At 41.0% G+C, this 12,189-nt stretch overlaps 1 protein-coding gene across 1 annotated transcript in view; it reads left to right on the forward strand.

Annotated features, from left to right (window-relative positions):
- ift80 (intraflagellar transport 80 homolog (Chlamydomonas)) overlaps positions 1 to 12,189 on the forward strand; it is a 33,726-nt gene that overhangs the window by 20,564 nt on the left and 973 nt on the right. Inside the window, exons 9-19 of the mRNA XM_063907019.1 lie at positions 937 to 1,116; positions 2,501 to 2,619; positions 3,121 to 3,195; positions 5,461 to 5,624; positions 5,713 to 5,777; positions 7,161 to 7,296; positions 7,408 to 7,555; positions 8,628 to 8,799; positions 11,421 to 11,510; positions 11,603 to 11,775; positions 11,966 to 12,089. Of these exons, the coding sequence (XP_063763089.1) occupies positions 937 to 1,116; positions 2,501 to 2,619; positions 3,121 to 3,195; positions 5,461 to 5,624; positions 5,713 to 5,777; positions 7,161 to 7,296; positions 7,408 to 7,555; positions 8,628 to 8,799; positions 11,421 to 11,510; positions 11,603 to 11,775; positions 11,966 to 12,089 (1,446 nt within the window). The remainder of the gene's footprint in view (positions 1 to 936; positions 1,117 to 2,500; positions 2,620 to 3,120; positions 3,196 to 5,460; positions 5,625 to 5,712; positions 5,778 to 7,160; positions 7,297 to 7,407; positions 7,556 to 8,627; positions 8,800 to 11,420; positions 11,511 to 11,602; positions 11,776 to 11,965; positions 12,090 to 12,189) is intronic.

Here is a 12,189-nt window from a genome sequence, read left to right on the forward strand (position 1 = left end):
AATTTACGCCAATATTTTGCAGATTGGATAATTGACAAGCAATACAAGTTATTTTTCAGCCCAAAGTTATTTTTCTGAAAATAATACATATGTTCTGCTGCTTAAATGTCTGTAGGGACTTGCCCCAGCGTCTTCTTCTTCTGCTAATTTTTCTGACAGTTTGCATCCATAAGTGTTGCATTATCGCCATCTGCTGGACCCTTCCTTTGCACATCTAATTCATCTTTGCCATGATATGTGTGAAAAGGCCCAGGGCTGAAAAGTTCCTAATTTAGAGCTTATGTGAATATTGAACAATTCTAGCTGTGCCTGAGAGTTTATGCCAGTGGTTTAGGGGGTGCTATGTGTAAAAGACACTTTAGATACGCATATCTCTTGGATGTGTCTTTCACCATCTCTAACGGTCATCAACAGAGCGTCTTGCTGACGCAGCAGAGCCTACATAGGGAAAAGCTCCTCTTTTTGGTACTTTGTGACTGTGTTCCCCTCCCCAAAGCTCTATCTCTTTCAAGCCTTTTCTTATAAAAAGGTAGTTTCAGTTTGGGGGCTCGTATATTAACCCTCACGTTCCTTCCCTGTACCCCTGCCCCCCCGTGTATGTAATAAATGAGGATAGCAGAGTATATGTTTACGAGCCTGAGAGCTGGACTTGGCAGGCCTGAGCGCTACTTCAGTGTCTAACAGTTCATCACAGCTCAATGACTGACTGACTGGGCCCCTGTCTTTCTTGCAGAGTTTACATTATGTGCATATGCACTCACTCATACTTGACGCCTGACACACCGCTTCTCTTCTCCAAAACTTCTCATTGTTTCCAGTTCCTAAGCTGCCCCCCAGGTAATCATTAAAATTGTAAATAATCATCTGTAGCCATTAACTATATTGTTCTCTTTCTCCCATCTATTATTTTCTCTCCCCCTTTCCCCCTTCCTCCAGTGGTCCTATGCATTGGAGAAGCCCAACACAGGCAGTGTGTTCAGCTTGGCCTGGTCTGCAGACGGCACCCAGCTGGCCGGGGCTTGCGGCAACGGGCATGTCATCTTTGCCCATGTGGTGGAGCAGCATTGGGAGTGGAAGAATTTTGTGATCACCCTTACAAAGAGGAGAACTATGCAGGTATAAAATGAGCCACGCACAATCCACAAAAAAAAAAGTCTGGTCTCAGAATTTGGTGACTCCTGCTATTGTTTAGTTTAGTTTTATTTATTTTAGGAAACAGAAGAAAGGATAACATACTGATATAATACTTAGCAATGAAATAAACAGAAAAGGAGAGAATTCCAAGTTTTATTAAATCTCAGCTCAACAGATGGCACAGTAGTATGCATTTTACAAAAGAATCATGCTAGAACCATAGAGAGTTGTGGTTTAACATGTTAAAGCTGCCTATAAGGGGTTTTCAACAAATGAAAACCAGCATTTCTGTGGGAAAAGATAAAGGATTCTCAAACAGTACCAGAGTTCAATCAACATAACAAGAGAATTGAAAGCACTGCGAGACCATGGACAGACTGAATAGGTGAGCAAGCAAATGCTTCCTAGGTCTTGACTCGTTGTGGCTGTATATTGAAGTAGGACCCTCCCATGGGCAGCCCTGCGATGATAATGACCAGCCTGTCTAGCTGCCTCTCTTGCTCCACCATTCTCTCCTGGTAAAACCCATGCGAACCACAAGGTAGTGTTTACATGTGGTTAACACACCCAAATGTGCATACACACTTGGATGATTTTAAGGCAGGTATACACAAGGACACCTACAGAAACCAGGACATGCTATGCATGTGTGCCTACATACATGTTCACTCATTTGCCATAGACTTTTTTTACCAAGTGCATTGTGTGTAAACTAAACAAAGTTTGGTCATCGGGTGTTTATTTTCAGCGTTGCAGGCGCTTTTCTGTCTCCCTCCTCCCCCTCTTCTCCTCGTAGTCCTTTTTTTTTTTTAAAGTGCACATCTGCCAGTGGTTTGTGAATCAGCCAGCTAAATTTACCACCTTGCGGTCAAATGTTTTTTTTATTCCTGGTTGTGTTGCATTTAAATCTGGCTTGCTGGAAGGAGCAGAGGAGGAAGATTTGTAAAGCTGTAAAAATAACCCCACCTTTCACCGGTGCTGGAAAAGGCCTTTTCATTCATTCACAGAGAGAGCAGGAGGGAAGTATTTATCTATGCAGGTGAAAAAAAGAGTACCGACCACTGCATGCACACACCTAAAACAGTAAAAACTGCTTTCTCTGACCACATGCCCTGCGTAAACTTCGAGATACTAGACTGTTTCCTGTATAAACAAAGAATTAATACCCTCCTTTCAGTAAGTAAAGCCAATGCCTCCACTGTATGTTCGGATTTTAAGTGTTTGTTCAGAATAAAAAAATAGATTAAAAGTTTATGACTCTCCTATGTTTGTCAGAGATGTGTTGACTCGTTACTTTTTTTTTTCCCTTACAAGCTTTTTTACCAGTCTTTTTCCCTCTCTCTGTCTATGCGTCTCGTTTCCTCAGGTGAGGAATGTGATGAACGATGCAGTGGATGTGCTTGAGTTTCGGGATCGAGTCATCAAAACCTCTCTTGCATACGGTCACCTGGTGGTGGCCACTTCCCTCCAGTGCTATGTCTACAAGTCAGTAGCCGACTGCTCCTTTGCTTGTCACATATCACTCACTTGTTGAACATTTTGGTTTTCTGATTTTAGAATTTCCATCGCACACCAGAGATTTGTGGAAAAAATGCTTTTGTATTGACCAAATCCCGTGGTTTTCCTCTACATCTAACCGAAATATGCTTAGATTCCATGCCATGTATTATAACTTGATAAGCCTCCAAATGTTAAACCTAAAATTGGGTTAAAAAATGTATATGGTAGGATTAAGAACACAGACAGCCACGGCCCTTTTTTTTCTACTTAATTTATTTGATTGTCATTTTTGTCCGTTCCTTTCTATCACTGCACTCTTCATGCTGTATCACATTTCTTTTGTGTAGTTGTCTTTAATTCTAATATTTTACTTTCTGTTCTTGTTCATGTTTCTGTGGCCTTAAACCTCTACACGTATGCTAGATGTAGAACGTTAATCTGAGAAGTATTTCAAGATTTTGATGTGTGCTGTTTATGCTGTGACAGCTCGAGAAACTGGAACACTCCCCTCATCTTTGACCTGAAGGAGGGAACAGTGAGCCTCATCCTGCAAGCAGAGAAGTGAGTGTCTCGATTCCAGGAGGGGGAACAGACTGTTGGATCGTCTAACAGCTTCTCTAATGCTTCAATGCTTCACATTGACCACTCATCAAGCAGACACACACACACACACACACACACACACACACACACACACACACACACACACACACACACACACACACACACACACACACACACACACACACACACACACACACACACACATACACAGAGGTCTGTGCTCTCGATTAGCTAGCACTGTCAAACAATAAGCCTGAGAGTGAAACCACTGGGGGAAATTAGGTTAATATGGAGTAGCTCTTGTGCAATCCTCCAGTGTTAGGTCCGTGACACACCATTCTAAAATCACAGTAGAGCTAGACGAGTCTTGCTGAGTCAAGTCAATTTCGATGCTTTGTTAATGTGCATAACATGTCTCCATTACCTGCTTGTGAAAGTCTATTAGCTGTTATAGACTCTTAACTCTTTAATTCTTATACATCTATCCTATCTCCTTAAGGGATTCCCTTCTTCCTTGCTAACGCCATGCCACTTTCCCACATATAAAGTCATATATATACAGTGGTATGCAAAAGTTTGGGCACCCCTCTGAGATTTCATGACAATTTGCTTTTCCTTTATAATAGAAGATCACAGCAACAACATTTGTTTTCCTACAAAGATGTAGACGTTTTAGTGTTTTCCAGACCAAAATTCTTAGGGTAGCATTACATAGTTTTATTATAATAAAATAAAATGCAAAAAATGGGATGTGCAAAAGTTTGGGCACCCTTATAAATAGCATTCATTTCAACACCTGTACGGATTTATAGCTGACAGGTTGCTGCACAAAATTGCTTTGATTAGCTCATTAGACCTTCAATTACAAAGACAGGTGGAACCAATCATGAAAAAGGCTATTTAACATAGGTAATAGCTGGCTGTGCCTGGCCTAGGTTCTTTCTTAGGGAGTGGCAAGATGGGGACCTCAAAACAACTCTCCACTGACCTGAAAGCTAAGATAATCCAACATTATAAATTAGGAGAAGGGTACAAAAAATTATCTGACAGGTTTAAACTGTCTGTCTCCACAGTCAGAAACGTAGTTGTGAAATGGAAGGCCACAGGAACAGTCCGTGTGAAGGAAAGATGTGGTAGGCCGACAAAAATAGGGGAAAGGCACAGGCGAAGGATGGTGAAAATGGTCACAGAGAAGCCACAGACCACCTCCAGAGAACTACAACAACATCTGGCTGCTGATGGTGTAGTTGTTCACCGTTCCACAATCCAGCGTACTTTGCACCAGGAAGAGCTCATTGGAAGGGTGATGTGCAAAAAGCCTTTCCTGAGTGTTAATCACAAGAAGAGTCGCATGAGGTATGCAAAAGCACATCTGGACAAGCCAGAAGCATTTTGGAACAAAATACTGTGGTCAGATGAGACCAAGATTGAGTTATTTGGTCATAACATGAACAGGTATGCATGGCGAAAAAAACACACTGCATTCAATGAAAAGAACTTGTTGCCCACTGTAAAATTTGGTGGAGGATCTATCATGTTATGGGGCTGTGTGGCTAGCACAGGTACTGGAAAACTTGTTAAAGTTGAGGGCCACATGAATTCCTTACAGTACCAGGAGATTCTTGACAAGAATGTTCTAGAGTCAGTCACAAAGTTGAAGCTACGCCGGGGTTGGATTTTTCAGCAGGACAATGATCCTAAGCACCGATCAAAATCCACCAAGGAATTCATGCAGAAGCACAGGTACAATGTTCTGGAATGGCCATCCCAGTCCCCAGACCTTAACATCATTGAAAATGTATGGATTTATTTGAAGAAGGCTGTCCATGCACGGAGGCCAAGAAACCTGACTGAACTGGAGACGTTTTGTGTGGAAGAATGGGCCAAAATACCACCTGCCAGGCTTAAGGGACTTGTCTGTGGCTACAGGAGGCGTCTACAGGCCGTTATTGCAGCAAAAGGAGGCAATACTAAATATTAATGGAATTATTTCTTAGGGGTGCCCAAATTTATGCACATGCCTATTTTTGTTTGAATGCACATAAACATGTTTCTGTTTGACCAATAAAAGTTATTTCACTACTGAGATGTTTCTGTTACCATAAGGTATAACATATGTTAAAATGAAGTTGCTGCTTCAAAAGCTCAGCAAGTGACAAACTGATGCAGTGGTTTTCCTAAGGGGTGCCCAAACTTTTGCATACCACTGTATATATATATAGTACACTTACTCTGCTCTCATCTCCTGTCTCCCACACCCAGACATCTTCTGCTAGTGGATGGAGCAGGGTTGTATGTATTTTCTTATGAAGGTCGATTAATATCATCCCCCAAGTTCCCCGGTATGAGAGCTGACATCCTAAATGCCCAGGGTGTTTCACTAAGTAACGACACAATCGGCGTCAGAGACAAGAGTGATGAGAAAGGTGAGGGGAGAACCTCTGTCACCATTTTCATTCTACACAATCCTGTACTGCACTTTAACAATATTCCCCTTTCCCTTTGAATCACCAGTCATTCTTCTACTTGACGCTCTGACCGGGAAAGCCCTTGGCGACGGCAAGCCCTTGACTCACAAGGTGGGTAATCCTTTGCCCATATATCACACTTTCATGTTTTTTTTAACTCACTCTCTTCACTGAATGTGCCCCATTATGGCAGTGAACTTGCTGTCTATGATCAAGTTTCACCTGCATTTGATCAAATACCGTCACTTCCACATAAAGAAGGAAGGATTGACAACGCTGGAAGAAAATAGTGTCAGAATGCTAGGATCAGCTAGTCATATTATTGTTATCGAAGTCACTGTTGATATCAAAAAGTGTATCTGCATTGTGTTTTACGTTGTACAATTTCTACAACGACGTGATGGCATAACAGAAGCGGATTGTTGCCAGTCAAGATGTGTGTTAGTACCATATTTCTTCACACGTACTGGAGACTCATTTGGTTATTACACGACACAAAGCCCAGTTAGCTATGACTCATTATTGTTACATAATTATTATATGTAACACAGTTGGGTGAATGGGTGATTTATTACATGCTTGGCAATCAGATTCGTCACACCAAATATCGTGTGGTTTTGTCAAGGAAGCAAGTATTAATAACTTGTGACATGAAACTGAAAAGTTAGCAACAGAGCTTTTGAAGATTTTTACAACAGCAACCAGTCAGATCAGAATGACAGTTTTTTAAATTCCCTCTGTAGTATATGTGGCGTTGTAAGGCCAAATGAACCCTTCAAAGATGTAGACCTGTGTTCACTAGGTTTGAGGAATTGTAGGATGTAGTACCATTTAAATTTTGATATAGCCATCATTAGCAATTACCCCTACATTTCGTCGTTCAATACTTGCCAGACCAAACCTGTACTTTGTGATTGAAGTTGCTCTTTCTTTTCTTTGTCTTCTACATGAAATAAGTGTTGATGATGCTGACTTTTTGGTCTCAAATGTAAAGCTTTAGCTAAAGGTGACAATTGTTTCTCCTTTAACAGGCCATATTTCATCTAACTAGACCTAGCTGAGTATAAACAGTATTTTCAGAGTGAGTGTCTGTGCTATAAGTATACTAACCCATATTCAGAAGGGAGAGAGACAATAAAGACACAGTAAGGGAATGGGGGAAGGGCTTTGGATTCAAACTGAGAGGGAAATAGACAAAAAAAAAGAAAAGAATTAGAAGAGAAGGAAAGGAAAAGAAGTGGAGGTAGCAGTAGTTACTGTTTGTCAGCGTGGCTTTGTCTGCCAGTAGTTCCACAGCTCCAAGACACGGCACCAAAGCCAGCTGGCTCTGACCAAACACACACACTCTCCTTCTCTCTCCTTCTCATACACACACACGCTCACACACGTTGCAGAAGGGCCCTCTTTTTTTTTCCTTCTCCTGATCTTTTGTTGTCCCATCATCATTCACTCCCTCTTACCTTTGTGCTTGTGTGTGTCTTTATTGATATGCAGCTGGAGGTGGTGGAGATAGCTCTGGACCAGAGTGGCCCATCCAATGAAAGGAAAATTGCCCTGATAGACAAGAACCGTGACCTTTACGTGACCTCTGTGCGTCATCTTGGGCGTGAAACCAAAATCTGCAAACTTGGTGAGACAGGAAGGAGGAAACTAATGTGGCAAGATGTGTAGGGACTCTTTGTTTCTACCCACAGGTGCAGCTAACAGTGGATAAACATGTTGTGTGTGCTCTGTTCTGCAGGCAGCATGGTGCACAGCATGGCATGGAATGATGCTGCTAACATCCTGTGTGGAATTCAAGACAACCAGTTGACCGTGTGGTACTACCCAAGTGTTGTCTTCACTGACAAGGAACTGCTGCCAAAAACTCTGCACATAAAGGATGGCAGGTAGACATGTGCTGTCCCTTTCTCTCACTTATGTACTGGATTGTTATCATAAACGCTGACACTAGAGACTAAAATGTGTCAAAAAGTATATAATAACAGAGATAGAAGCAGCTTTTTTTCACCCCCCATGCCCCACCCTATTCCACAAGGTACAACAGATTGTGATTGAGGCACTTTTTTCCCAGCAGCTGAAAAGCCTTCAGCTTCAACCAGTAAAAGAAGAAGAACCTTTACTTTGCAAGACCAAGTCCAAGTCCCTACTAGCTGAGCCACTGCACGACTTTAGTGTCTGCTACAATAATCTGAACCTTTGGTTGCACAGTTTTTGTGTTCATTGTTGTTTTATGTTTTGCCCATATCAGTGGTTAAAGTAGTTGCTTATGTTCAAACAACCTCAATTTGATTTGATTGTTTTTCAGTGTGTCTTTTCTCTATTTTCCTTTCACTTTTTGGTGTTCTACAGCCCGACTTTATCATGGCAGTCATTAAGAGTTTGTTTTCATGTTATGAAGCAATGTGGAATGCCAGATATCAAGTGGCAAGAGCTAATAAATAAATACAAAGTCTCCACTTCAAGGAATGCGTCTAGGTTTTTAGGATATCTGAGATTGAAGGCTTGGACCAAGTACAGTGCAAGTTGCAATTGCAGCACTGTCAGTATGTCAAATAATCAGAACAGCAAATTGTTTATGTGGTGAGCTGCCACAAATTGCTCTCTGTAACAGAAATTCTGACACACACATTCACACATATGGAAACTGGATGAAACCATATGGTCAAATTGAATTTTCACACTTCTTCTTGGCACAATTCATCATTCCCCATATGTTAATATGTGAACTTGTTTATAATATATAACATTAACTGGTGTGTTTTATTGAACAATCAGTCATTTTTGCCAACATGAGCATTCCTACTTTTTTCTCACGCTTGCTAAAACTACTTGAAAGCAGGCAATCACTGAGTTTTCCTTTCTGTTTTTTTCCCCCCCCGTTTGACAGCAAAACTCTGAGGATGTGGTCACATGAATTTGTTCTAACTATGTGTACGTGTGTGTTTGTCCCTGTCAAAGTGAGTTCAGCCGTGCTCCACACATTCTCAGCTATGTTGGCACCAAGGTGACGTTACGCCAAGGAGACGGTTCACTGGTGTACAGCAGTGTACCCCCCTACCCAGCCCTGCTGCATGAATACAGCGCCTCCGCCCGCTGGGAGGATGCGCTGCGCCTCTGCCGCTTCGCCAAGGTAAGAAGCCAAAGTCAAATTTTCAATACACAATTCTCATGGCATAAAGTATTCAACCTAAAGATTTTATCGCAATATCCATGGCATATATGAATAAAAAACAATACAATGCTATCACTCAAATTCATCTTTAACTTTGTTTATTGATGGTTTTCTCTTACTTTGGCAAAGAAGTTGCACTAAGTGTACGGAGACTGTAGTCATTACTTAAACCTAACCATAACATTATAAAACTGTAAAAAATACAATTGTATCATGTGAATTATTTAGATGATATGAATGTTTTATTGTTAAATATTATCGTCATCGTCAATGCTGATATATAGCAACTCTGTTGATGTGTGCTTCTAGTGCCAGAGAAGAAATTGCAATGCTGCTGTGATACCATTCTAACATCTTCTTTGTTTCTGTATACCCATTTGAAATGTCTCTTTACATGTTAGATTCCCAAACACGATAAGGTTACGGTTAATTTATTTATATAGCAAATTTCAGATACAAAGGCAATTCAAAATACTTTACATAAGCACAAACACATAATTATTCAAAACATGATAAATAAAACAAAAAAGACAATTCATAAAGGAGATAGAAAGTAGTTAGACATGTACCTTGGAAATACAGATGATGCTGCAAGAAGTGCAGAAGTGTAATAATAAAACATAGTTAAAGGACCTCTGGAAAAGACGCGGTACACAGAAAGGTTTTTAGCCTTGATTTGAAATAAATCAGTGTTGCGGCAGAACTCACATGTTGAGAAAGTTCCAGATCTGCGGAGGATAAAAGCTAGAAGAAGCTTCTGCGTGTTTGGTTCTGACCCGGACAGCAATAGCAGCATGCTTTCCTTCTTAGCATTCATAAGGACATTACTTCTGTTTAGCATTTGTATCTATATTGACTTTAACATTGTGTGACATATCCAGCAGTCTAGGGCTTTGGAACAGTCCAGGTTTTTGTGGTGTGTCACACGCACACTCACATGTACATATGAAAGAGAGTGAGACAGAGTCCGAAATGAGGAGGTAGTAGACAGGTTTATGGGCCCAGACCAGCAGGCTTTAATTAGCCTTCAATTAGCCTGGTGACACCATTTACCGGATTTAGCCCCCATAGACCTCACTCATAAATACACGCTTCACTATGCGTGTGTAAACTCTCCACATCCACACACACAGACACACACACACACACACACACACACACACACACACACACACACACACACACACACACACGCTGAAGGCTGTGTTTGACTGGTTCTTTGCTTTAGCGATGATGCAATAACCACAACCTCTGGAGAAATTGACTGCTAGTAGCAAGAGAAGGGTGGGACTAAAGGGACAGAGAGGGAGAGAGGCACTGGTTTTATTAGCCCCCCCCTTTCTTTACTTCTGGTAAGCGTTTTGGTGGCAGCACAGCTTTTCCCAGAATCACAGTGATTGTCAGTCAGCCCTGCACTGATAGGAGCTGACACACGTTCTAGTTTAGAACCATATACAAACAGACAGACATGACATACAGAAGATGACAAATCGGACGAGGACACCAATGAAAGATTTGTTAAACATCGTCAACTTTTAGCATGAAGTTTCTGATGTCAGGTCGTGTCTGACAGTGTAATGTGTTTGTTGTTTCCAGGGGTGTTTTGTTCTGATTTGAGCGGTTTGTCACAGTGATGGACAGTAATTAAAAGGAGGATAACAGAGTGGTGACTCCAGTGTGAAGTTTGCTCAACTGTTGTTGGCCAATTGGTGGTTAAGGCTTCATTTTAATGAATGCAGCTGCAAGGAATAAAAGTGGTGACACATTTGTTTACCTTCATTGATGTTGTAAATGGCAGACATCTTTGTTTATGTCGGTTTTATGTGTGTCATGCGGGTTTTCCCTAATGGCTTGGAGCATGACTACAATGAAGCCTGCCAAAAGGATATAATAGGGGATATAAAGACAGAAACATGGACTGCACACACGCACACTCACATTTGCACAATAATACACATACCTTTAACTACTTTAAATCAGCTAACCCCATCATGCTTTGCATATTTGAAATCATTTCTAGCTAGAACTGATTTTGTAGTTTGTATGAAACCTTTAGAACATGCTTTAATAAGTCCCTTATATTCAGTAACTATTTAGAGTCTTGCAAAAATAGCTTAGCAGTTTCTGTTGCTTTGTTACTCACCATCACCTGTATAATATCACATATAGTACAACAGCTGCAGCTTCGGTCCTCGTTCTGAATGCTATCTTATAATGTGGTTCATTATTAGTTTATTATGTTTTATATTATTATTTTGATTCTAAATCTTTGAAATAACAACCAAAGATATGGCTGATGAAAAATATGACAATATTTGCCTGAATTGTAGTGCACTAGATGTAAAGTAGCAGGACATGGAAAAACTTAAGTGAAGTATCTTAAAAGTACTCGAGAAAATATGCTCATGTACTGTGCACCAGTGAGAAATAGTAAAGGGTATATATGTATTTAGAACAATACATTTAGTAAATCGGAACATAAGAAAACCCTTTGAACCATGTGCCTCCAGGTCATTGTCTCACACGGTGAGATTTTATGATTTAAAGAAGCTCGCTCCCTTTGTTCCGTCTGTCTTTAGGATCAATCATTGTGGGCGTGTCTTGCTGGAATGGCAATGGCCAACAGGGAGTTGACCACAGCGGAGATGGCTTATGCTGCCATCGGAGAGGTAAGCAAAATTAGTTCATGGCTATATGTTGACCACACCTTGTTTTTAACCAGGTTTTCAAATGTAAATACACCCTCCATCTCTTCTTTCAGCTACCTAGGGTGCAGTACATCAACTTTATAAAGGAGCAACCGTCTAAGGAGTCATCTTTGGCCCACATGCTGATGTTCAGTGGTCAGGTCCAGGAGGCGGAGGCCACACTTTTACAAGCTGGTCTCATCTACCAGGCCATACGAGTCAACATTGATCTTTTCAACTGGGAGAGGTACAGCTCAGGGTTTTACTGAATGTGTGTGCAAAGGTATAGGTGGAAGGAGAGAAACAATTTCAGTCTTTAGGAGGATGCTTTTTCTTGGCCTCTTAAGGCTGTCTCTTCGATATAAGGTTTAAGTAAGAGTTTGCCCATGCAAGATGGTTAAATGTGTATCTACATGTTCTTTTCATCTTGTGTCCAGGGCACTGGAGCTGGCTGTGAAACATAAGACCCATGTTGACACAGTGCTGGCCTATAGAGGAAAGTTCCTACAGAAATTTGGCAGGAAGGAGACTAATAAGAGATTCCTGCAGTACTCAGAAGGGGTAAGTGAGGACAGCACTGTGCTGCATTAATTAATTTAGGGAGCAATCACACTGGAAGCCACTTTTACAGCTGAGGGTGTCTTTTTCTAATTGTTTTTCA

The sequence above is a fragment of the Eleginops maclovinus genome, chromosome 18 (assembly GCF_036324505.1).
Source record: "Eleginops maclovinus isolate JMC-PN-2008 ecotype Puerto Natales chromosome 18, JC_Emac_rtc_rv5, whole genome shotgun sequence".
In the NCBI taxonomy this organism is placed as follows: Eukaryota; Metazoa; Chordata; class Actinopteri; order Perciformes; family Eleginopidae; genus Eleginops; species Eleginops maclovinus.